The sequence below is a fragment of the Pezoporus wallicus genome, unplaced genomic scaffold (genome assembly GCF_028554395.1).
Source record: "Pezoporus wallicus isolate ANWC-B61680 ecotype Strahan unplaced genomic scaffold, APGP_CSIRO_Pwel_v1 scaffold_3294, whole genome shotgun sequence".
NCBI lineage: Eukaryota > Metazoa > Chordata > Aves > Psittaciformes > Psittacidae > Pezoporus > Pezoporus wallicus.
In genome coordinates, this window is record NW_026635478.1 from 3,335,690 (window position 1) to 3,363,567 (window position 27,878).

Below are 27,878 nucleotides of genomic sequence, written 5' to 3' on the forward strand. Positions count from 1 at the left end.
CAACCCACAAACTGCCAAATCCAACTTCACTGAAGGTGAAAGCTTAACCCCTGGTCAGGGCTTGTATTCTGTGGAAGTAGGGTTAAATTGTGAGGAGGATGTGTAGAGAGTTTAATCTCATGAGTTTCTGGAAAAAGACCTGCAGTTTGATTTAGATCTCAGAAGAGGGACCAGCTTGACCTCTTAGTAACAGTGAAGTCAAATGGTTTCTTTCTATCAGGGCAAACATTGGAACAGGCACACTTTTTGCAGAAAATAGCCAAGAAAACATCTTTATTGTGTTTATGTACTGCTAGACCAAATACCAGGAATTATTTTCAAATAAATCCAGTGGGTTTCCTCAACTGTTCCTTAAGCAAAGGATATTTTGTTCTTAGTCTGATAAGGGATAGTGAGGTAGGTACAGGATCTCCTGTGAGACAGAGGTACTAGAGTCATCACAAAGGAATGAGAATCTCTGTACCAGGTTTTAGTGTTTCTTGCTGTATGCTAAATGCTCTTGTCGTTTTTTGTTCTTTTCTCCTGTACAAAGACATTCTACCATACTAAGCTCTTAATCTAAAATTTATGCTTCAGTACCACTATTTTCTTCTTTATTTTATATGTGAGAAGTTATTCCTAATTTTATGGAGGGTGGTGAGGGAGGAATGTTGGCTTGTGTTCTCTATTCTGTCCTAATCCAAGCCTATATGACCAAGTAGCTGCCTAAGAAAACCACCTGGTTTTAAAGTCTGTAATCCTGTTACAGGACTTCAGAGGCACTTTATGTAAAGTACCTAAAAACTTGAACAGCTTGTTCTGATTCCTTCTCTTTTCCTCTGAGTATTACTGAAAAATGATGTGCAAACAGCAGTGCAGCAATTACAAAGGCAAATTAACATTACCAAAATGTTTGACTTTCTCTTTACAGGAAGTACCTGATAAGAACAAAACCAATGGACTATACTTTAGAGATGGGAAATGTCGGATTGACTACATCTTGGTGTATAGAAAATCCAATCCACAGGCAGAAAAGAGAGAAATATTTGAGAGAAATATCAGGGCAGAAGGACTACAAATGGAAAAAGAGGTAAGAAAGCTTCCTTGAAAGAATTTTCAACATTGAAAGCTGTATAGAATCTGATGGCATGAGTTTTGTTTACTCTGAACCTCCTTTACTGTGTTGTAGCAGTGGAAAAATGCTTTTAAGCATGCCTAAATATAGGCTATTTTTTGCCAAAGCAGTTGGAAAGCATAGCCTAAAGAAAAACAACACATGGATTGAAGGCCAAAATAGGCCACTACAGTCATATTTTTCAACCTCCTGCACAAGTAAGCCAAAGAATTTAATTCACTGTGCTGTGCAATAGAGAAAATAAGTGCTGGGTTTGGACGGCCTTATTTCTACTGAGTGCAGTCCACATTTCTGCACCTATTCCTTTTAGTTACCTGCTCCAATTATTGTTGAGACTCTTGGTACTCTTTCTAGAGGCCTTACTAGACCATGCCTTCCTTTTCCTGTCAGCTTAGGCACAGGGACTTGAGCAGTATTTTCGTAGTTTGAACAGAGCCTAAAGTCTCTCCTTCTGTCTTAATCCTAAACATTGAAATAATTGGACAGTGCATATGAATCACTTATATTGGTGTTATTTGCAACACAGTGTCCCAAAACACAGTGAATCTTTTCTGAACAAAAAGAGCAAAAGTGAATGTAAAGTGTCTAAAAGTTTATTGATATGGTAAGTAGCAGGAGCAAGGCTTAAGAGACCATCTCTTTTGCCTACGCTATGTTCTTTCTTAAACTTTTAAAAGTATGCTTATACATGGCTTAATTCTCACTTCTGTGCGGAGTAGACACTGCTGAATGTATATCTTTACCTTGATCAACTCACACTCATGCCAGTATGCATTTTCAAGCTGCCACCGATGGAAATGGTAGAGGAGTGCCCAGGTTGCAGACCATGGTAAATTATGTTGGTGCTGCGTATTATCACTGAATTCCTGGTACATGTGTAGATATTCTACCTGCGTACTTGAAAGGCATGGCTCTATGGAGAACAATGGGGAGGAAAAAATGGAAGCTCTTTCTCTCCAGAACAATGAAAATGTTTTCTTTATTTAAATGTTTACATATTTTTAAATGAACATGGGTACTGGGGCTATAAGAGTATGAGCGTATCACTGGTTACATCAACCAGTTATCATAAACTGTGCCTTCAGATAACCTTGAAGTTAGCGTCTTTAGTGCTGCTGTAGTTGATCAGACGTTTTCAATAGCAGCCATAGTTCATTTAATCCTGTAAACATACAACTGTCTGTAGGAGTTGTGCCACAACATCCAAGAACATGAGAGTGTTGCTGCAGCTGTTCAGCTTCACAACCTAGAGTCCTGCCCTGCTTCCACCAGGAAAGATGCTGAAGAAGTCTCTGAAATTTGGGCACTGTAGAAAATGAATGTGAAATTAACACTCCCTATTGATACACCTGCCCAGTGATCTCAAAACTATTTCTTTCTACTTTGTGATTTTTGCAGTTTTCTTGTTGTGCTAAGGTCAATAGTGTAAGCTATGAAATCACTTTATATTTCAAGTATTATGAAACTTATTGCAATATTTTACACAGAAAACTTTTTCAAGTTGATGATTCAAGTGCTTACTATGAAATTTTCTTGATGCTTTTAAGCCCATTTATTTGGACTTTGCTGCCTAGACTGCATGAATGTTCTGCCCATTTGATTATTCATTTCAGTTTCTATTATGCTACTGACATGCAGTTTTATTTCTTATTAATCTCATTTGGCCTCAGTGTGACTTCTTGGCAGCATCAGTAATTGTACATTTTCTAAACTCAGAAAGATCAAAATGAGGTTGTATTACATGACTCAGGCTAATGTTTTTAAAATCTAGGGTAGCAATCTTTTTTAGCATATGATTCTGACCTAAAATTAAACCGTAGCATCTATACTTTATGATTTTTATGAAATTGAATTATAATCCTGAAGGAAATAACTACATTCTTGGTACAGTCCATCCCCCTCCCCACAAAGTAACATCTGTGCTGTGTAACTCTTGAATTTAAACTAAGCAGTGGGATTGATTAATGACTAGATTATTTCTCATTATTTGTACTTCTCTCTTTGGTGGGACTACACGTCATTCTGAGTTACAATTCTGGAATATTTTAACAGAATGTCTGTTTTCTAGTTCTTCAGGTATAATATATTACTTCTGGAAAAGCTTGCTCCCAGATAAAATAAGATAATTGTTTGTGGCTTTGGTCATGGAACTTATACAGAGGCAAAAGGCTGTAATTGCTGGATTGAAAGAAACTTTCTGTCTTCTGTGAATTTTGTGTCGTTGTTGGTGCATTCTCCTTTGACAACTGGCGCTGTTCATATATTGACATTCAGTTGTGTTAGTCCTGTCTTTTTAATGTGAAATCAGTGGCAGAGAGGAAAATTTACAGAGCTGTTCACACTGTAGTTTCAAACCCATATTTCCCTGCACACTGCAGAAAGAGAAAATTGCACTGCAGCGGCTCACTGACAAGTGTAGCACATCAAAATACCCAGGAAGTGGTGGGTACATAAGTGTTCACTTAACAGCATGAAATGTAAAAGTGAATCTGAAATGAGTTCATAAATGTTGAGATAACTTCAGGCACAGTGTCAAGATCACGTAGCTGAGAAAGGTATATATTTCTAATTTTATAAAAAGGTTTTGCAGGTAATTCCCCAATGAATTCACACTCACATTTTTTAGCTATACCACAGCACTCTGCCACAGGAGTTCTGCCAGGTTTGGTGCTCTGTATATTCAGCAGCAAACAATGAAGAGCTCCCAGACCAAGGAACAGATCATTGAATTAGTGAAAGCATGGTTAGCAGAGCTCTGAGAGTGAATGCTAATCGAGTGGAACAGCATAAATAATTTTCCGACCCTTTCCCATGCTTTTCAGTATATATTGGATCTGGGTCACATGACTGTGTTGTCCCAGTCCAACACAGATCACGTCCAAGATGTGATCACATTCACAGAAACTCTAGGTAAGTTAATTGAAAATATACGTCATTCCAGGAAAAGGAACTGTGTTTTCTGTCCAGACAGATATAAAATTTCCTATGTTCATTTATCCTTTTTTTACACAAGTGAGAGAAATAATTATGATATCCTGGCTGTGGGATTCTCAAAGACCACACCATTTTCATCTTTTAATAATGTTTGAGACAGATTTATGTCTTGGGTAAAATGAAGAGGGCAGTCTCCAAATGGAACAAGTTCTTATCATGGATGAAATACCAATAGCACTGCTGATTTGTAGGACTGATACCTTCTGTAAATACTACACACAACTTGTAACTTCCAGAATTAACTGAGAAATGTTTAACAGGATACAAGGTACTACTGTCCACATTTTGAGGTCATGTTTCGTATTTATCCAAACGCAGGATAAACCTGAGACTAAGATCAATACACTGACACTTAGAAAAAAATAACTTATGATCACTTTCATGTGAAAAAAATGAATACAGATAGTAACTGTCATTTCAAACATTGTGTTCATCCCTCTGGGACCATAGAAACCCAACATTTTTCTGGAAAACCTATCTTTTCAGGAGAGAGTGAAGAGTCAGAATAATATTGGGACAATCGTATTTTTCACAAGAATGAAGATTTGTAAATTCAACCTCTTGGCCAAAACAAAAAGTTCCCTTATCCCAAATTACTCTTGTATCTTCAATTAATGTGTTTTATTCCCTGTCCTAAATGGCCAAGTAGAACTAAGTTGCTGTAAGCAGTAACTATGTTGCGCTGGTACATGTATATAGTATTACAGACAACTTTCAGTAAGGTACTTTAAATTATGCTACACTTACAGAGCATGCACTGAGGTAGCCAGCATGGAGCAGCTAACATTTATAACTTGTTCACTTGTGACTTATTTAAGCCGGACTTTAATGCAATGCAAATGCAGGATAAAAGTAAGGTAGTTCAAGGAAATCTATGCTGGATGAACAAACCCCGACCATCCTTGGATTTGTAATTTATAAAAGAGAATAAAGAGGTCATCTTAGATTTAGATAAATACTGCGTATCCAAAATGAATCTGATGCTTAGTAGGATCTTGTCATGTAGCCCTAGGAATAGACTGCATTTAGTTTGAACTTGCCATGGGTTTTAGGAGAGGTTGTTTTGTTTGGTTGGTTGGGTTTTTTTTTCTTCTCGTGTCTGCACTAAATTCATATAGAGTAGTTCTCCTACTAAATGTACTTGATACATTTTCCTTAAAGATTGTATCCAAACTTTTAAAGTCATAATTTGTAATTTGATTTGATGGAGTTTATTTAAAAAGGCATTTGGCATGACAGTAGAAATTGAGAGACAGTAATATTCAGGCCCTTTATTATATAGATATTTCATACGAATGTATGCTAATCTTTCAGTATAAAAACAATGAACACTCCTTACTTAAAAGCAATAGCATTCCTTACTGCCTCAAAAAGCAAGTCTCCTCACAGCTACTGGAAGTATTGTTTCAGGAACTAATTTCAGATATTATTTCAGATATGTTATTTCAGACATAATGGCAGTCAACCCATTTAGGCTTCTGCCCACACACTGATCTTTGCATCTCCCGGATAAAAGAAGATACTAGCGTAGTGTACTGGTCCAGTCTTCAGGACTGTTTTTTGTGATGTATGCCCAATTAAAAATTTAAACAGTGCCACCATAAGTGTCAAGATGTCGCCAGGACATCTCTAATTGCATTCACTCCCTGCCTCAAGCAGCAGCTGATGTTTCTGTGGCAACATCTGGCAGATGATAAGCAGGCAGTGTATACAATAGGCAATAGAAATATGCCATAAGTGTTCTCTGAAGAAAAGCCAAAATGGTAGGGAAGGAAAGCACAGTGTAAGTTTCACTTTTGCCATATGAACAAGTATCTACTAGCTGGTATAGTCTGGCTCTGAAAGTTATGTTAATCTGAGAATGAAAGTTATGTTTAGAGATCTTTTTCAGTAGTTGATGCAATATGATTAGAGAATGCTATTACATCTTGACTTTTCAAATTTGCAAGCAGATGTAGATAGGTTCACAGTGAAGTAGTCTGCGTTCTACAAAGCAGTTTCTCTTAATATGCCTGTAACTTTGCACTAATGGGATAGGACTTCAGAGGGTAGAAAAGTATATTTGGTTAAAAAATTATATTTAGCAGCAACTTGGAGTCAGGTTTAAAATGATGAATGTTGAGAGAAATTACAGATGACAGTAAGAGCACACAATATAGTTTCTCTGTGATTCTTGGCTGATCCCTGAGTGTAAAACCAAAATAGACTTATGATCATGTCAAAGTGAGGTAAAAGTTAGAAATAAAGAATGAGTATGAAAAGAACTTCAAAGACTGAAACTTTTGTGCTCAGAAAGTGAGGATGTGAAAGAGATGTTATGATTAACAACTTTTGGTCCCAAATATAGTCAAATATTATCATCTTTCCTTCTGGCAAAAATGACATCTACTACTTTCTGCTATTGTTGTCAGTACTGCAGAACCAAAACAGTTATGTGAGACCAATCTGCTTTTTTTCTGGTTTGTGCGTCATCACTGCAATTGTTCATGAGACTCCTGTTACATAAATGTTATTGCTGATTGTGATTCACGGGCAGAAAAGAATGAAGTTGACTTCCAGACCCCAAGTGGCATTTGCAGATCTGAGTGAGGAAAGGTGTTTTATAAACTTAGCTTATGTAATTTGGTTCTCTGAGAATCAGTGCACAATAAAATCTCAATGCCTTTGGAGTTGACTCAAAGTTTATTTTTCAGTTATTTTCAGTTATGACTACAGTTTATTCAGTTATTGAAAGAACACTGACTTGTTTGTAATTTATTGCTGCTGCAGGTGTTAACTTAATCAACCAGGAATATAGTTTATAATAGACTGCTCATCCTGTTTGCAGCTTGCCAGGACAGTTTGTGCTAGTGGCCAGGAGCAAGCTCCAGGTCAAATGGGAAATCTTTTCCAGGCTGCTGGTTTTCCTTTGGTGCTTATACCCTTTCCCTATCATTTTCTCTCCCTTGTCCAGTTGAAGAGGGGAGTGACAGAGCCACTTTGGTGGGCACCCAAATTTGTGTTCAATGTTTATCCACTACTATAACTAATACAAAATATCCAGTAGCTTTCATGCATGTTGTTGCAGTCTCTCACTTTTCTGATCCTATTATTCAACATGTAAATATCTACAGGTAATGAACTTACAGGACAAATTATGCAGCCTGCAGGAGCTGTGGTTTTACAAACAGCATAATATTCCATTATTAGCAGGTGCAGTTTGTTGTTTAATGTTTAAGCACCATGTCTGATTGCATCCACAAATCATGGACAGAGACATCAAAGTGACATAAACCAGCCTTGCAAAAAGGGAACCAGACTGAAATGCAAGCCCACCATATGCATAAGTGAAAGTGCTTACAGCTATTTAATTTATCAGGCTGTTCATTTCATCCAAATTCAGCCAAAGCAAGTTAAAAAAAAGACTTACTGTTAGTTCATTGTCTAATGCACCTGCAAGTGTAGTCTCTTTTCAGTAGTGTTTTACAGAAAAATGTACAGGTACAAATAGAGCAACATCCTCCTCCAGAGCGCTCTGTATGAAAATGAGTTGCCACTAAAAAGTGGAGGAATTTCCAGCATGGTCTTTGGGGGAAAAATGTTTCATATTTCAGCTACTATGTCCAGCGTAAAGCACAGTGGAAATTTGGAGAATTTTAAGGAGGTACATGGAAGTCTGGATGGATAGAGTCTGAACTCAAATTTAAGTGTGCAGTTTTTAAAAGTAAACCTCTTGATTGTTTGAGGGAGCCCAGAGATGAATATTTCTGAGCCTTTAGCAGGACTTTGTAAAATTGTTAGGCTAAGAAACTATAGCTGAAAAAATTATCTACATTTAAAAAATGTAGATCAAAATGTAGCTTTTTTGTGGAGTATGGAGGTAATACATGAAATATAGGTAACTGAAAAGGGATAAAAAGCCTCTGAGATACGTTTTTTTCTTTCAGGAATTGCTAGTAGGACTTTTTTTTTTTGTCAGAGTTTCCTGTCATCAATCTTCACAAATCAGAATATCAAAAACCTTTTGAAGGACACCAGGCTCATGGAAAAAAACATAGAGGCAATAGATTAAAAAAAAGATGAAGGTTACGTATGAGATGTCCCCTATATGACAAAAGTCACCTTTCCTTTTACAGTAATTGGTCTTAAACTGCAATTATTTTTGAGATGTTGTTTGCCTGCCAGTGACATCAGGAACAAACATAATGCACAAGGCTACAATCACTTACTTCACAGTGAGCATTTCATTGCCCAAAGGTGACATGACTGGTTTGCTGCAACACACACTGATGATACTGGTTTAATAAGCAGAAATCTAGAGTTGTCTGTACAGAACGGAAAGACAGAGTATATAGAATTACTAGCAGTATATTGTGTATTCTCATTTCATGTTGATGATTTTGGTGTTGAACTCGTTTTGAGAAGACAGTCTTGTGTTTACAGTAACGTGCTTCTGAAACAAATAGTAATGGTTTCAAACAGCTGCAGTGCCTTCTTGGACTAGGGGGTATTTGCATCTTCCCCTGCAGCATAGAGCAGTGTGGGGCTGCCCTCCCTGGAGGTAGTCCTAGAATGGAAATATGAATCTGGAAAGGACAATTCCTCTTCTCACCAGCTCTTGGCACAAGGTCTCCAGGCCCTCTTGTTGTCTGATTCTTTCTTATCCTAGGTTAATTTGGTAGCATCGGAACTTTGTGACTTCGATTAACTGTATTTTAATTGTGGTAAGAGCCTCACAAATAGAGCTAGTCAAATTACTTCAGTGCTCAAGCTTTATTGAAAAAGGCATTTCAGTTTATGGCTCTCTGGGTTCAAATTAAATGCAGCATTATCCACTGCATATTTATGTATTTGTTTCTTGCTCTTTGAGTGGTAATGAAGTGATGTTTTAAATGAAGTTTAATAAAGCCTAGCCTGAGAAAAATGCTTCTGAGATAGCTACGTTGACTGAAACCTCTGTAAGCCAATTAGTCATATTCCCTTGTTTAAAGTCTTACCTGGTTTACAAAACTCTTCTGTGCACAAATAACTTTTGTATTCTTGTATTAAAACTTTTAAAAGAATCTCTAAAAGTACCTTTTAGGCAAAACTGTGTAGAGACTTTTCTTTCCTCTTGGTCTACATGGTATAGTTCTTACTACTCAGTGTCATGGCTTAAACCACTGATTAAGTGAATGTTACAGCTGAATCTAGGACACTTAGATACAACTTGTTGTTTCTGATAATAGACTGAGATAGACCTTTCCACTTGTAACAAATATGATTGACTCCCCTTTCTGAAGTCTCCACTGTCAAGCACTAATATAAGAACTTTGTACCTACTCTTTTAAACAGTCATCTCTTCTACCTTTTTAAAATTCAAAACCTTCCATAAATAAGAAGACCTCTGCAGTGAAAATTAGAAGAAGAACAAAACAGAGACATATGAATCTGGAAAATACGATTCTATACTTTGTCTTACAGTATGCTAAATTCATGTTATTTTTTTATGTCTGCTAGATTTGGAGACATGTCCTCTTCATTTCCAATGTGTTTATTTGACCTCCTTTCAGGTTAGTTTATAAATGTCATATTTTGAAAAAGTGCCATTGTAGGCTAGTAATAATGGTAGAATATTCAGGGATTTTCACAGTCACATACTTCTACACATAAGAACTATATATATAGTTCTCTGTGTGTATACATATATACACATATGTCTGTATAGTTTTCCTATATCTTTCTGTGTCTGTAATAAAATATCTAAACAATTTCCTTGTGTAAAAATTTAGGAGTTTGGATTTAGATATCAGGGTTTAAATTTAAATTGGTTGGAAAGTTATCTCCCATAATCTGTTACAAAGCTTCCATCTAATTTTAGAATTACAGAATGGTTTGGGTTGGAAGGGACCTTAGAGATCATATGGTTCCAATCCTCCCTGCCACGGGTAGGGACGCCTTCCACTAGACCAGGTTGCTCAAAGACATCAAAAGTTTCAGCAGAATCGTCACCAATGCCAGATAAGGATAGCCATGACTTTTTTAGTTCTGTATCTGTAGTTCAGTGCAGACTACAGCCTGGCCCTGCTGGCAGTGTGCGCTCGCAGCCCAGAAGGCCAACCGTATCCTGGGCTGCATCAAAAGGAGCGTGACCAGCAGGTCGAAGGAGGTGATCCTGCCCCTTTACTCTGCTCTTGTGAGAACTCACCTGGAGTATTGTGTGCAGTTCTGGTGTCCTCAACATAAAAAGGACATGAAACTGTTGGAAAAAGTCCAGAGGAGGGCCATGAGGATGATCAGGGGACTGGAGAACCTCCCACTGAGAAAGTTGGGGCTGTTCAGGCTGGAGAAGAGAAGGCTGCGTGGAGACCTCATAGCAGCCTTCCAGTATCTGAAGGGGGCCTATAGGGACTGTAGTGAAAGGACAAGCAGTAATGAGTCAAAAATTAAACAGGGGAAGTTTAGATTGGATATAAGGAAGAAATTTTTTCCTGTTAGGGTGGTGAGGCACTGGAATGGTTTGCCCAGGGAGGTTGTGAATGCTCCATCCCTGGCAGTGTTCAAGACCAGGTTGGACGAAGCCTTGGGTGGCATGGTTTAGTGGGAGGTGTCCCTGCCCATGGCAGGGGGGTTGGAACTTGATGATCTTAAGGTCCTTTCCAGCCCTAACTATTCTATGATTCTATGGTTCTATGGTCTAGAGTTCTTGTGTTTATACAGGGAGTGCTATTGCTACTAGAAAATGGCTTTCTGAAGCTGGATTGGATAAAACAAATGCTCTGAAACAGTAGTTAGGCAGAGGGACATTGCAGTAGGTAAAACATCGCAGGTCAACAGTCTTGTGCAAATTTATGGGTTTTATCATTAGCTTCAGAAATTCACAAGAGACAAGAATTCAAGTGATAAAATACAGAAAGTACTGACCAAAATCAAGAGGCCTGTTAAAAGTGCAGAGGACACTAGTGGGAGGCTTTGTTATTTTCCTATATGTTTTCTGTGAGCAGAATGAATAAGGTGGGGTGGGGGAAGTAAATAGCAGCCAAGGCCTTGTCAGTAATTGGTAGCAGCTGTGGTAATCCCCAGGTTTGAGCTTTAGCTCTGAGTTGTACAGGGTGTCCTTTCCAACCCTAATGATTCTACGATTCTAGAACGTGCTGGATCACTTGCTGTCACTGTGATGTGTCCCAGACAGCTAAGCGGCGAATTAGAGCCACCCATGAAGATGCTGTTGTAGGAAGTAATGTGTCTATACTACTGCAGAAGTTGGGGTGGGTGGTGAGGAAGGTAACAAAAGCCCAGGGAAAGTAAGGTGGCTGTAGTTCAGAGTCCCAGGGAAAGTAAGGTGGCTGTAGTTCAGAGTCCCGGGGAAAGTAAGGTGGCTGTAGTTCAGAGTCCCAAGAGGGAAAAGAACACTCTCTTGATTGTAGCTGTTTGCAGTGTAGATCTCCTGCTTGGGAGGAACAAGCCCTTCTGGGCAGCAATTCCTCTCAATCTGAGGAAAATAGAACAAAAGAATTGTATCCTGAAGGTGCCTGTTTCTCTCCATTGCAGACATCTAAACATAGTTGCCCTGAATCACACCTGTGATGTCTGCTCCTTGGGAGTAAGCCTTCAGGCAACTTCTCAGGATCAGTGGGCTTAAAGCCATGATTCTGATCCATGTGTTTTGATACAAATATAGCAGCCTGCCAGTGTCCAGCAGGGAAAACTGGGTCAGATATATGGAACACACTAGATCTATAAACTACAAAAGATAAGTGTTTGTCCTGTGCCCAAGTGGTAGGTATGGACTTACATAAGTAGATCTGGTGGAGTGTAAAGCAAGCAGAATTGTCTAAAGCAAGTGTAAACTAGCAGAATTGTGTGACAATTGTAAAGTTCAATTCTAACTCCTTCAAGCTATGGAATAGATTAATGCTTCTGCAGATTTTCCATTATTTTACATCTTCATCTTCCATTCTTTGCTGTTTTGACTGTGAATTGATGAGTGCTTGCTATGCCAATTTACATTTACATCTTGGCCTGTTTTTTGTCTCTGTTGTGACAGGAAATAGAATTCATGTATCTTACTAATACATTGTTCCAGCCAAAAGGCACAGAAAAATGTAAAAATGATATGGGATGATTGAGAAAACGGGAGTTTTGGGAAAGAGCAAAAGAAGTGTAATGGTCAGGCAGCATTAAGAGGAAGCTAGCATCAAGATGTGGAGGCATATCCACTTTAAATCACGGCAGACAAGTAAGAAAAGACCCCTTTTCATTGTACAACTTCTCCTATAAAAATCTGAGAGTAAAATCTCTTTCGCAATACAACACAAGCCCTTAAAGCCTTGAAATAAATCTTTTGTATTATGGAAGGTGACTATCAGACGGCAGGGAAGAAGAAAGGCAAAGAATTAATAGTCATTAATATAGATGAGACTCATCAAACAGTTTTAGCTGAGGATAGAGGGAAATGTTTTGAAAATGTGAAAACATTTCATTTAAACAGATTCAAAATTAAGTGGCTGATATTAAAATGCAGCGCTAGTTGATAAGAAATGCTTAGCTTTTCAAACGAGAAAACAAAACAAAACAAAAAAAAAAGGAAATGTTTAGATATGATTATATATTCCAGTAATATACCAAAACATGGTACTTTGTGCAAAAAATATTTGAGCTTAAATCAAATTGAAGTTTTTCGTACTTTTTCCTAAAAATTGTTAGAAATCTTGTTCAATTTGCTCCATTTTCATATAATTTATTTAATTTGGTATTGAAACAAAATGCATTTCTCTCTTAAATGGCATCACAGCTGATTACTGAAATGTTCATGTAGCACTGACTATGCCTCCCTAGCAAAAGCTTTTATTTGCTGATTCTGTTCTTAATTTATTTCTTAGACTATTTGTGAGGCATCAAGGATATTTTCCATCTGATACTGTGTAACGTTTCCCAACTCGTTACTAGATTCCCAATGTAGAATTGAGCTGACAGCAGCTTTTGCAGTCAGGTCTATTGCATGGGTATCTTATTTCCTTTGAGTAAAGGAAAGTAAAATTAGATCTTAAGTGAAGGACATAGTGCCAGTCCCACAACTGGGTTCAGATCTCATCAGGATATACACGGAAATGAGTGGATTACTTGCACTTTACAGTTATTTATCCCATGTTCAGACATTATCACAGTCAGATTCTTAAAAATTTGCAGCAGGAACATGAATATGTTTTAGATTTTCTTGAATACCTAGAATTTGGATTTTCTAGAAAGTGCATGTGTGCCTGTCAAATAGCTGACCTTCTCCCTAACTTTAGCATTAAAGCCCCAGAGCACTCTCAACAAACTATTACCAATATCCAAAAGAACTGATTTTTTTCATCATGTTACTCTTGAGTAACATGATGAATTAAATTGTTCTAAGTTAAATGTATGTCTTTAACAAAGGAAAAACATGTTTCTAATGTACTTAACCACTTAATTTTTATCTTGAAGCCTATAGAACCTAAAGATCTCAGAAATTTATTTTAGGTAAAATAACATATAGCAGAGTAAGTGCTGCCTAGAAATACTGTTCAAAATATCTTAAAATTATCTCTGAAAGAAATTGGATAGGTTCAGAGAAACTTACGATTTAGATACCATTTTTTTTCTGAATCATCTTTAATTTTTATCAGATAGCTCTTTATTGATTTTAGTGTGGTGAAGGCAAAATGAGAGGGGGTGGGAGGTGGGAGTGGGTTTAATTTATCCGAAGTCAGGAACCATCTCTTCACTGTTGCCTTCTTGGCAGAGATTATTACAGTAACATCCACATAGGAGCATGATATAGGCTTCTTCTTTTATCCCAGACTAGACTCAGTCACCCCTCCTCCTGCATATGATTCTTAACAGCCCCACATCCAAACTCCTGGAAATCCTAGACTGGTGTTAGATGGGATCTGTGGACCCATGTTAGTTGCATCTGTAGCCTTTGAGATGATCTTATGCCTTGGTCTTTTCATATTCACCCCTTAGTCTTTTCATATTCACCCAAGGTTAGTATAAACACCAAAAAAGCTTAATGTGCAAACAAGCCTTATTTTAGTAGAAGATTATGTACCAGAACTAAAGAATAAAATACACCAAACAGTGTTTTTATTTTATACTTAACACTTAGAGCTCTCTCTGCTTGAACTGCTGTCTCAGCCACACTGGAAGAACTAAGGAAGTCTGTTTGTCTTGCTGCTTCTGCTCCAAGTCTCCCAGGACTGACTTGATCTGTGGTTTTGAGATTGCTTCTTAACCCTGCTTTTTCCCCAAGGCTGAACCCCGAATCCTCTTTCAAACACCTCCAAGTCTCTCTTCTAGTTCCTGTCCTAGTAGGTCTGCCAGGGATTTATGCCAATTATACCAACAATGTCTCAGTCCCCAGACCTGCTTTATATTGTTCTGATCCCTCTTCAGAAGTTTCTTTTAGTTTCCTTTGCCAGTGTAATTCCTAATAATTCAGTCTTAACAACACTGTTGTGCTGAGCATAGGACCACTCTTCCAATTCTGTAGCTTTTAAAAATGAAGTGACACTGTTATTTGCTCTCTGAATTTCCCTGTCTGGATGTTTTTTTTTCATAGTAGGTGGTTCATGCCATGTTTATATTTCATAGTGCATTGTCTCTCAAGATAAAATACTCTGGGTTTTCGATCATGTATTATCACATATTCCAGAGCAGACTGAAGGTGATCAGGGAGGTTTGATTTGATTCCATAGTGGTTTACAACTACTTGATTCTCTTGCAAATCATAATAGAGGAGACGGGAGGGATGTGAGGGTCTCTAGAGGATAGGAGTCCCTTTCAGGGCTCCAAGTGCAGGCCAACTACATACTGCCAATTGTTTATCCAACCTTTTCCTCAAAAGTAATCCTTTTAAAAGGATCCTTTTAAAAAAGCCTCCTTACCAGATCACTCTGATGTTTCATTATTGTTCAGCTTGATTTTTATTTTTTTCTAAATATCTGACCTAAATCTTCTTTGTTACAATTTAATCCTGTTATTTCTTGCCTGATTCAGAAGTAACATGGAGAGCAGTTCATTCCCTTTCTATTCACAACTATTACTTACTTTTAAAATGTTACTGCATTATCTGCTTAGCATTTTCTGCTGGATTTTGAATCACCCTGGCTCTGTCAATTTTTTCCTCTAGGTCAAGTTTCCCTAAACTCTGGATCATTCTTGTTGTCCTGCTCCAATCCATCTGTAATTGTTCCAGATATTTCTTACTCAGGCTGGACTTCACCCCCTGCTGAATAGCTATCCAAAATAAAGGACTGAGGGTTTAAGCTCTATATGCTCTTAATTTTTTAATTTTTTTTTTCTCTTCATGCACCTTACCCCGCCCTGGCTTCTTTTGCCAACTTCCCTTGATCTTAACAGTGACATTTTTTTTGTTCATCTTTTCTGCATTTTTTTTACGTTTTGGCCTCCTCGCTGTCTTTGCCTTCTGTGCTACAATACTGTGTTTGTCAGACCTAGAGTTTCATATGAGAGATGCCATTTTCCTAATCACAGAGCATGATATTTTTCCTCCTTTCTTCTCTGTTTTTCATTATACATTTAAAAAATTATATGCTAAGTTCATCACTTTAGGCACTTAGTGACATTTCCAACATTAGACTTTCTATTTTCTTGTCAGTGTTGCTGTCGCTGCACTTTCCACCAACTATGTTCAGTGGTGATGATTGCTCAGGTTTTACCCAGAGCTCTTTCCTTATTAGTATTTTGATATTTTCCTGTTAACCTTTCATTTTTTGGAAGGGGAGATGGCATCTGTGTAAGATGGGCACTTCATCTAAGTGCTGCCAGGAAAAAAGAAAAAAAGTGTTTAAAACTTTTTAATTTTCTCCCTTTTGTGCTAAAATATCATCTGGGCATATCAAGAATTCCCACATTCTTTTTCCATTAGTAGTCTGCAGAATTTTATTAATATTCATTTTACGCAAAGTTTGTCCAGCTCAAAGGTTAAGATTACTTCCTTTCAAATTCAGGTTCGAAAAATTACAGATATCTGTAATTTCTTGTGCTCCAGGTGCTGTCATTGTCAGAGCTCTGGCACTGGAAATGCATCATCCACAGTTACTGAGTGACAGGTAGGACTAGTTGCCTTCTCTGGTTGTGTGAGGGAACCTGGTAAGGGACAAGTGACATTGACTGAGGTGGAGGAGACAAGTGACAGATGGGATTCTGGAGGAAGAAACACATATGTCAGTGGGAGAGGTTTGTCTGCGTGTTGTGTGTCTGTGTGTAGAAGACAAAAAAGTGGAGGGAAAATGGTTTTTAAATATTATGCTGCAGAATTCATCTGGTTTTGTGGGAATTCTTTAAATTTTTCTTTCCTCTTCTTAAAGCAATATGACAGTTGTGGGCAGCAAGGCAAAGAAATTCAGTTGTATTGCTATGAAGATAACAATTCAGTTGCACAGCTTTCAGTAGCTGGTAGCAAGAACAAAGATACGCATATGCCGTATGGTTTTAATACCATTTCTTCCCTAACCAATTCACCACTCTTGAAAGAGGTTATGCATGCGGGTGTAAGTGTATTTGTACAGCAGAAGTAACGATAGTGACTCTGTAAAGTTGCATCAAATAATGCAAAGCACATTTCTACACTGAATGTCTTGGACATGCTAGGTGTTACATTTTACGTATTTGACAGGGACTACAGCCTGCAGTGTATGAACAATTATAATTCCCTAAGTGGTGGTTTGTTGAGAAAGTGCTCTGCAATTTATGTATTTTTCCTCCATTGTCTAGTGATGTAACATTAATGGAATTTCCCCAATCTTTAAAATAGCTTTTCTAATATTCATTGAGCCTTTCAAAAAAATGATTTAATTGTAGCTATAAATCCCTTGATGCATGAACCATATTGATTTTTTTTTTCCAAAGCAATCTAATGGAATTATAATTTTCCTGTCAGGAAATCTTTGTAATAGAAGAAAAAGTCTATAACAGTGCATCTGCAAAGTGTCAGAAAAACTGGGATTACTGAGTGAGATTTTATTTTTGTTTCATTTTATTTTATTTATCTTCATTTTCATGTTGCATTTTTACATTTCCCCATATAAAAGACTGAAACAGATTGATGTAGATATACTAGTTCAAGAGATATGATAGGTGAGAATTTCAATGCTACTAAGAAGTTTTACACTGAATAAAAGTATCTTGATGGTACTACAGAGCTAAAAAATACTTCAGTATCTTCTGTTTCACCTTTCATCTGTGAATTCTCTGCTGCAGCTCTTGGAGGCATAGCCCCTCCATGGAAAGTGGGCAAAATAAAAAAATTCTAGAAATGTTTGCACATAATGTTATTTCCATCAACAGAAAACAAAGATTCTGCAATTTCCTAAACTGAATAATCTGCATTTTGTTAGCTGGGGTCTTCTTAAAAAGAAGTAATATTTCATCATCTCTAGAGAAAGATAATACTGTCTACTTAAGCAAATAAATACTAAATAAATACTGAATACTAATAAATACTAAATAAATACTAAAGCAAAAAACATTACAGCAGTTTCCATGGTGCAAGTAAATTTGGAGAGGGGAATTCTTTGCCAGTATATGTGTTACTTTTGGCCTTATTTTCAGACCATCATAGCGAACTCAAATTTCAATACTATTTCAGGATTAGTACCATCACTTTGCAATATATGCAGTCAGATCAAAACTGATGTTATCTCATGTAACAGTGATGTTGGCCTTCAAGCTTATTTTCTGGTAACTCATTAAATCTTCATGTAAGAGCTCTGAACTGGGAGAGCAGATCACCTTTATTCTCTATCACATTTATATGAACCATTAAAATATTGAGCTCCATCTGGTGATGCTTGTTCTTCTGTGTCATACAGGATATGTTTTCACCCAGCACCTTATGTCAATAGACACATTGGGAGCAGCAGTAATTGATCAATAGTGGAGCTCGTGTTTAGGCTTCTGCCTCGTCAGTACATTGTGCCATGTATGGACATTACTTTATCACAACAAATTAGAACAGTCCAAATAATTTGCCCTTGTCATATATTGACCTTGTTTCATTTAAGGCACACCTAGCAAACTAGAAGGATTTATACAGAGATGCACAAAGGATCCAGTATTCTCACATCTTAAAGATATTATTATGTATTTCAATTTCCTCTTGTCTCCAGTTAAACTCTAATTAAGCTAGCTTTGCTTAGGAAACTTAATTTTTTTCTTCTATTTCTATATGTATTTTCTAGCATCAGATGATCTAATAATATACAGAAGTCAAATTACTTTGAGCTTAGCTAAGCAGAGACAGAAAAATCATGCAGACAATGAATTATTAGGAATTTCCTCTCTGCACTGGACCATAATGTTTCATTTCATGATCAACCTGAAACTGTGACTTGGTGAAGCCAGCACCTCAAGATGGATTTGCCTTTATCTCTTGTTGTTTTGCATATTTAGTTTTTGTTAAAAACCCTTCATTTAGCTGGGTCTTGCATTTTCTTTGATGCCTTTCCTTTCCCGGAAAATGGGTACCTTCAGTAAGTCTGAGAAGGTGCTGTCAGAATGGTCTGAAGGTGCTGTCAGAATGGTCTTCTGTGACTTTCCTGCAGAGCAGTTGCACATGTGTGTCCTGCATAACCAGCCATGGTGCAGAGACCTGCATGGTGCACCCACCCCAATCCCCCCCCCCCCAAGTGTTTTCAAGTGATTTAGCAGGTATTACAGTCATGTCAGCATTGGGTAGCACCTAACCTAATCAGCCGCGCTGACATGACTGCATTAACCCCACTACTCCCTCTACAGACTGGAGGCCTAACACCTCTGCCTGTAATTCCTCAAGTTTCGGGTATGTAGCTGACTTGAAGAACTCAGGGCTTCATTGTGCCATGTAGACTGAACTAAAACATTTCTCCTGATAGCGTTATTTGGAGTAGGCTCTTGCTCAGCCATGGTCTTGTTGAATTCACTGGTATCTCCTTTTATGAAGAGTTTTGCACTACGCTGTCAAATACAGAGGTATACAGACTGTAAGAGAGAGCCACAGGGCAGTTCACTGCATCATGGAAAGTGTTGACACTGAGAAGACTTTGGATTCTACATTGATACAATCATAGAAATATTTTTTGTCTTCCTTGATTGCATGAGCTGAGAAACAAGACTGTGAAGAGGGAGTTGAACAACCAAATATCTTCTTCCTGGGAGAGTGTAGGCAGGTGCTCAGAACCTGAGCTGTGCAAAAGCTTGTACATCCATGTGAGGGGTCAGTGGTGGCCTTTGTGTCCAGAGATGCTGTAGTGCCCAGAGAATGTGCATGTCTCCATCCACAGAGATATTCAAGACCCCACAAACTACTCTAGTTGACCCTGCTTTGAGCAGGGGTTTGGACTGGATGACTTCTGGAAGTCCCTTCCAACCTCTGTTATTTTTGGATGATATGATAAGCAGCTTATTCAGTTCCTCTAGGTTATTTGTATGCAGCAGCTATAATGAGCCTGCCTGCACATTTTGTGTGTTTGATTGATTATTAAGTTTGTGAAATTAGCTGTTGGGCAAAAAATGAATTGCCTTTTTCTCTGACAAAGCAATGTTTCTCCAATAAGCCTCCAAAAGCAAACATGAATATTTAATAGGCAATTCATTAAATGTAAGTATTTTCTACTTAAAAAAAAATATTAATGAGACATAAATCTGTACTGGAAAAATATTAGTTTTATATTTTACCCTTGGGATAAGTCACAAAGGAAGCTGCTTGCTAAAATGTAATTCAATTTTATGATGTATTTTTAACACCTGTGATGCCAAAAGTAAAATATTGTATGTAAGAGTCCTTTTTTGGCCCATGGTGCAGTCAAAAAGGTTTGCTGATTTTAATTATCACTGCATAAAATATTAACATTTTGATCTAAAATTGCAGCGTATAACTGATACCTCATGTAGAGACTTCATGTCAAATAATGTGTACATGAATAAAATTCATTATTCTGCTGAGAGGTTTATCTATCTGCATTTTTAAATCTGCAAATAATTAATTTCACATTTATAGTAATTTTCCAGTTTAGAGGAATTAAAAGATGCATCCTATCTGTCAGATTAAATCCATATGAAAAGGTGTTTTGTCACTGAAATATTACCCAGATGGGTCAAACCTGTATTCATTTGGTATTTGCTAATGGGGTTATCAAGAAATTTTTTATCATTGCCTCACAGTCAGATCAACCTATTCCATGAAGTTGGAAATATCATACTGCAGATATTTCTAATATTTCTGGGTATTGTTTTCATGGTTAAATAGATATACTGTTTCTAGGTTTCTGTACTGTGAGATCAGAATCCTGTGGATTCAGATGACGCTAGAATTAACGATATCCTGTCTTATGGTGTTTCTTATCTCAGAGGAATTTGTATCTCTCCAATTGCAGATTGTAAACTCATTGCACAGCAAACTTGAGCAGTGAGAATCTGCGTTTTCCTTCTACTCACATAATCTACCCTGTTCTTTAAGTTGCCCACCCACTCACACATTTTTGTTACATGAAAGGACATTTGCAAACATTTTCCCCTTGTTACTAACTCAGTCCTTTTCCAGCTTTGAGATCCTGCCAACTGCTGCTAGAAATTAAGCACTGTAACAACGACACCTGCTCTGAGCTGGATTAGATGACACATTGCCTGAATGCTAGCAATAGGCAGCCACCTGCCTGCATTACCAACTCTGCTGAAGCTGAACCTCTGGAAGTATTTTCAAAACTAAAAAAAAACTTCACCCCATCATCAAATTCTGCCTTGAGATGTCACGTAGAAGTAATTTTAAATTGTATCATGTGACTCTGTCCCCTTCTATCAAGTTATTCTAGATTTTATATGTCAACATCCTCTTACATCAAAATTGTTTTAACAATGACTCCCTATTTATTAGTTAGGGCTTTCTTTTTTACTCTTATTTTCATCCTTTCTGCTTTTGCCTTACAGTTTCTTGTAAGCCAAAAGCTTCTTAAAATACTAATTGAAATGTGAGCAGTATATTCCCCTTTTTCACTAAAACTGCACTTTGTACTGTATATTTGAAAGATATTGGCACTATTAATGACTAGATTCCTCTGGTCTATGAATGTGGATGTTAATGCTTGTGAGTATGTATTATTTTCCCTCAAACTAGACATATATTCACAGTATCCAAGTAATTATCCTGTGGTAATATATGCACTTCTGAAAAGTATTGGCAGTGTATTACTGCTGCTTTTCCAGTTCTGTGGAATTACCCTTGTGAATTTACATTTACATTAGTTTTGCAGAGGAATAATGGTTTAATCAACTAAAATTTGCTGGGTTTTGGTTTTCCACTTAGTTCACACGGCAAATCAATCTGTGATATTAACATAACAGAGTAATTCTCAAAAACAGTGGAACCTGAAGAAGTTACTATTAACTACTCTGCACTCAGATGTCATATGAAGCTTGATTCTAGAGAGAATTCTTACTAGAATTACTTAGAAGGATGTTGATTTTATCTCCTTTTCTGGCTTTTCCTGCATTTTGGCCTTCACCGTATGTTTGCCAAAAATTAAAGAACTCTGCATTCTGGGTTTTTAACTTGTCTTGCAGGGTCTTGCTTAAATAGTCAAGGTTTAATTCTGATTGCTGGATCTGTTTCAAAATCTTATTTATCTCCTTTTACTTATATGAGGAAGGCTCTAAAATGTAAGGAGAGGCGTGATCTTGAGTATTTTTTATTAAATGATGATAGAGAAAACACCTTATGGTAATCCTGCTTTCTTTTCCCTATTGTTATGCATACATAAATGGAAGTTTTTCTGCCTCAAGGCAGATAGGCAATTACACCATTCAACTGGAGACACTGTAATTTTATCCTTCTTCAAGGTTATATGCTGTGAATCTCTTTTCTCAGCTTTCTTAACTTTCGGACTCAAATGCTTGTATTAAGGTGAGTCCTACAGGTTGGTTCTGGTTTTTTTTTTTTTTTTGTCTTAAAATGAGGTGACAATATTTTTTATAACAAACCAAAAAAAGTCTTTGTTGGATGAGAATGTTTGACAGAAGATTCTAATCTCTGGCCTTGATCCTAGAAGACTGCCTGCAAATACGGCGAAATGTGGGCTTTTCAAGAGACATTCAATGTCGGCGTAACTTTACTTCTGTTGAGACTAACAATGATAACTACAGAACAGTCAGAGTCAAGTTAACAGTGAATATATCTATTTAAATCCTGCCATCAAAAGGAGTTAGAATGCCCACATGAGTACATGTGAGTTTAGTAGCTAGGATTTAAATTAAATAGCAGTTAACACCACTCTGTGCCCACATTCAGGAGAATAATAACCTGCCTTTTACAAGGTTTCCTTGGCCTAGCTGAGGACTGCAACTCAACAAAGCAGGTGTTTATGCTTTTGGAGTTACATATATGGCCCCTGCTTTAGTCTCTTCCACTCCTTGTATAGCAATACTGGAGAAGAATACGGAGCTTTGTTTTTAAACATATTTGTGGTTAATTTGTTTCTGTGGGGAATACAATGTCTGTATAAACTTAATTGTAAAGCAGAAAGGTGGTCTTGCCAAAAAGGCAAGTCTGTAGTATGTGGGCCTATATTCTAGGACTGGCAGCAATGATGTGGTACTAAAGTGGTTTGTCAGCAAAGCCAGAAGATTTGGGAATTAGTGAAAATCTCCAGTACAGAGATAGGGACTATAGAAAATTGTGATTATCAAATACTGACCTAATATTTTCAGGAACTATGGAATATGATTTCCAGCTGTAGAAGGAGGTTGGGGAGTGGAAAACAGGAGGAGGGGGAAATTACAGTCTGTGAAAAATAGTAGATTAATAGCACTGAACACTGAAACTCATTGCATATTGACTACCTGTAACCCAGACTCTGAACTTTGCTAATCTGAATTCTACCATACAAACCTGTTTTGAGGATTATGGTTCAGTTAAGCTATGTACACCTTGCTACTATTCTCAATAAGAATAATAATTAAAAAAAAATAAAAAGCAAGTTGTTTGATGAAAAACACCATTTTTGCACTGAATATTTTGAATTTTTATATATGTTCACATCCAGGTACTTGTAGTTTTCAACAAACATTTCTCTAGAGAAGAGTGCAGTTCTTCCATAGAAACTATTCTTTTCTCCAGCCCAATTCAGTGTGTTACCCAGAGGCTGTGAAATCTCTACCTGTGGGGAAATTCAGGACTCAATGAGAGAAGCCCCTGAGCAACCTGATCTAAGTTGGACCTGCTTTAGCTAGTGTTAACCCAGATGATACCCAGAGGTCCCTTCCAACCTAGATTAGTCTGAAGCTCTCTGATTTTTTCCCTTGTCACACTGGTGCACTGCCCTGAAGACCAGCAAGAATGTTATTATTGGCCAGAAGAAAATCTGGTTTGCTATAGGTATTCCTTCTCAAGAAATTAGTTTGAAACAACCAATTTATTTGAATGCTGGTGGCCTGCCAGTTATCGTATGGTGATAGCTTTACAGGCACGGTTGCTGCCTGTCAATTTCAAACACTTACTCCTTTTTTGTGTTTGCAAAGTGGTTTATCTCATTGTCTGTTCCTGCAATTCCTCTGTGTGTCTTTCTTCATCATCTAGACATCACTTTCTAGCAGATTGCTCATGTCAATAGTCATCTTACTTAAATTTCCAAGGGGAGCAATGTTACATTGATTTTTGTTTGCATGTTCCCATAATGTGAAATTGAGTTTACTTCTCCAAACCACTTAATGAGCCAAGCCTCAAAAGCCAATTAGAATGGAATAATACTCCTCTCCTCTCAATGAAACAGTCAGAAGCTGAAGGAGACTCTCTCTAAATACTAATCTAGCAAAGAGAGGTTAGGAGGTTCCATTTACTAAAGTATTTTTGTAACTAAGATGGTGCTCTTGATATTTTTTTTTTTTTTAGCCATTTTGATTAGCTATTTTCTCCTTAGATTAAGTGAATGTGACATTTCAGTCAATTACTCCATCTCGGTTTGTTCTTCTCTTTCCAGTCTCGGTTTTCTCAGGCTTTCTTAATGCTTTCCTTTGTGAGCAGTTAACATGAGCAAGACCAAGTGAAATAGATTTCCATATTAATAACTTAGCATTATTATCTCTTTCTTCTGAAAATAACTGAATCTCCCAAATGAATTTTAGTTAGATCTTCTGTTGAGAGAGCTGATAAAAAAACACTACAAGTGTTGAGTAAAAGATATGCTTTAAACATCTATATTGTAGTAACTATATGGAAGTTTTTCATGTTTCTGTGTGGCTACACTTATCACATAAATCAAATTTAGATTAAGATAATGTTCACTTCTGAAATGGCATCTCCACAAATGCTGCATTTTGGGCTGCATAAAAAGGAGCGTGACCAGCAGGTTGAAGGAGGTGATCCTGCCCCTCTACTCTGCTCTTGTGAGACCTCACCTGGAGTATTGTGTGCAGTTCTGGTGTCTTCAACATAAAAAGGACATGGAACTGTTGGAACAAGCCCAGAGGAGGGCCACGAGGATGATCAGGGGACTGAAGCACCTCCTGTATGAAGACAGGCTGAGAAAGTTGGGGCTGTTCAGCCTGGAGAAGAGAAGGCTGCGTGGAGACCTCATAGCAGCCTTCCAGTATCTGAAGGGGGCCTATAGGGATGCTGGGGAGGCACTCTTCATTAGAGACTGTAGTGACAGGACAAGGGGTAACAGGTTAAAACTTAAACAGGGGAAGTTTAGATTGGATATAAGGTGGAAGTTCTTTACTGTGAGGGTGTTGAGGCACTGGAATGGGTTGCCCAGGGAGGTTGTGAATGCTCCATCCCTGGCAGTGTTCAAGGCCAGGTTGGACAGAGCCTTGGGTAACATGGTTTATTGCGAGGTGCCCCTGCCCATGGCAGGGGGATTGGAACCTGATGATCTTAAGGTTCTTTCCAACCCTAACTATTCTGTGATTCTATGATTCTAAGTCATGTTACTGTGGCTGTCATATCTGGTGTGGCTTAAACTACAGTGTGCTAGAAAATGCCTGTAAGCTTTCTTTAAGGAAAAGCCTGTAAGCTGTTTAACAGTCATCACTAAATTTACAGGCGGTTTTTAATAAATTTCCTCCATTTCTAAATGCCAGGTATGTCGGGACCATAGTTTCCTTCTGTATATTGTGCTTATTAGAGGGTTCTTTTGAGTTTTGACGTTTTTATGGTTGGTTTGTTTTTTATCTGAGCTGTTTATGACAAAATTACTATTCCATTGCTGATTTAACCTCATCATTGAGAGAGTAGTTTCCAAGACATTTTTAGAATAGCAGAACTTAGCCTTGGTATTGTGGTATCTACTTGCTAAAGTCTCATGGGAAAATAAAAATCTAATTTGTGAAATGTGCCTGTAAAAAAAAATATCATTAGAGGCCTGATTTAGAATCCATAAAAGTCAATGAAAAGTGTACAACTGAATTCTTGTCTTTGAAGCAAGTCTTTTGGGGGCATTTTGTTGCTGTTGTATCATTTCATGTTGAAATATTTTTCAGGAAGTCATCAGCAAAAGAGCAGCGAGACTTTTTCTGCAGCTTTTAATACCAGAAAGCCACTTGTTCTGTTCTGTGTTAAATCCATTTTTTCATGCAGCCCAACAGTACTCTGGGGACAAATATTTCTCTGTGTTCATTTTTGAGGATTGCAATGTGTTATTTGTTTAAAATAATGTTATTTCTGTAGTGACTGGGTTGGGGCTTTGTTTTTTTGCATTTTTTGGGAGGGGTTATGTTTATATATATCTCAACTGTTGGCGCTTTCATTCCTATCACATCACAAACCAGTAATAATGTTTTAGCTGCTCAAGGACATATAGAAATTTCAATAATCTCAGTATCTGTCATGATAGTTGGGGGAGAATCAAACAAGTATCAAAAGTATAAATGTCAGCCTCCCACCCAGGTAATCTCAGTAGCTTCCAGATGAATACTAGATTTATGAACTTCCAGTGAGTTATGTTAACCAAGGATTAATGTGAGAAGCATTGAATATGCTACAATGTATAAAAAAAAATAAGAAATCATCCCTAAAGCCAAGTAACAATTTTTTTTCCCTGTTTTCTCACACTTTCTTATCTCATAGCCTGTAGACTTTTACCCATCTCCTGGGTACTCCTTGAACTCGGCCTGTAGTAGTTATCCCTGTTAATGTCATCCATTAAGTTGTCTAAAGCTGTATTGTCTGCAATTTTATGAGAATTTCATTTATTTTTATTAGAATTTGAACAGTTCATCTTCCAGTGTTAACATGTGGCTGTCTGTGTTCTCACATTGGCTTCAGACAACCCTGCTTTCTTGTAAAGCACTATTCTCCTCCTGAGAGCAAACATTAATTTCTCCCCTTCTCTTTACTGCATATTTCCATTCCTCACCAGGCAACCATTCTGGTGCACATTACAAAAAGCTCTCTTCATGCTACACACAACCCATGGAAAAGAACATGGTAGCACTGTAAGAGATCTTGCTGGAATAGTCATGGCCCTCAACCTTCCTATGCAACAAATCTGTACAATACTATGCTATAGGGAGCATCAGATTTCCTTTCTCCCTGCTGGCTTTAATTCTAACATTCAGAATTCATGTTGCCAAGAGGGAAGCTGGAGGAAGAATCAGAGTGGGAGGGATGACACGAGACCAGAAAAAATACATCTTGACCACTGACCACAGTTTCTTTCTTTTTTACTTGAAAATGTAAACCCTCGTGGGTGTTTCATTTTTCTTTTGCAGTCGTCTCTAACAAACAGTGACATCATCTTTGTGAAGTTGCATGCCCCTTGGGAGGTCCTGGGCAAATATGCTGAACTAATGAATGTAAGAATGCCTTTCAGGTAGGTGTAGTTGTATTTTGTCTCAACCTCCAAAGTCACACTATACTGTAATAATGTAATAATAACACCAAAATGCACATGGAATAGCTCTTCTATAAGATACCACACATCTTCAGAAAATATAAATGGAGTACCTTAGTTACCATATTCATTGCTCTTTCATGTTAATGCCTGCAATTTCAGTACAATACTGGTTTGAAAATAAGGTGAGCTGTAGCAGTGCAGCTGTTTTCATGGGGTGTTCTATCCTTAGGCCCTTTAACCCCTTCAGTGCTGGAGCCCCCTGCATACTTGTGCGTTGCTGTTTTTTAAATGGACATTTCATTGAAATCAATGGGAGGTCAAGAAGATCCAGGTACGTAAGGCTGCACGGAAGGTGCATGTCTGTTGGACGTATCTGGTATGTTCAGCACCTGTAAATTGCTTGTATAGTGTGTAATTATGGAAATACAGATTATAAATAAGTATCCCATCTAATAGGAAAACAATTCAGACTATAAATGCTTTTTCCTGTGGAGAAAATAAAGAGCTATATTAAATGCTACTGATAACCAAATTCATTTCACATTGTTATTCAGATATTTTTATTATTATTTATTTATTATCATTTGCATGTTGGGCTATGATTTTTTTTATGTAAAATACTGATTTTACTGGTTATCAGAACTGTTAAAATAGCATTTAAAGACTTCCACTGGAACTGACCCAAACTCATGAACTGTGAGGTCTTGATTCTTCTCTCAATTAGCAGAACTTATAGATGTAAAACTCCATTGATTTTAATGGAATTACTCTTCAGCAAGGAAAGCATCAGACCCAGAAAATGCAGCTAGCGAGTTGGTGTCCTTTGTAGGATTTCTTCTGTTTTCTTCTTACTTAAGGATGAAATATTCTTCTGGTATTAGACAAGCTGTCACAGTATAGAACGTGCTAGCAAAAATGGATATGAATCAAGGACAAAATTGCAGGCTTATTCTGTACAT

General features: G+C 37.4%; 1 protein-coding gene across 4 annotated transcripts in view; it reads left to right on the forward strand.

Moving 5' to 3' along the window:
* LOC130607990 (anoctamin-4) overlaps window positions 1-27,878 on the forward strand; it is a 192,781-nt gene that overhangs the window by 91,510 nt on the left and 73,393 nt on the right. For 3 of the 4 annotated variants that reach the window (XM_057425557.1, XM_057425566.1, XM_057425581.1), the window contains 3 exons: window positions 911-1,069; window positions 26,795-26,895; window positions 27,149-27,250. In XM_057425557.1, the coding sequence (XP_057281540.1) occupies window positions 911-1,069; window positions 26,795-26,895; window positions 27,149-27,250 (362 nt within the window). The remainder of the gene's footprint in view (window positions 1-910; window positions 1,070-26,794; window positions 26,896-27,148; window positions 27,251-27,878) is intronic. The other variant, XM_057425574.1, reaches the window with a different exon arrangement.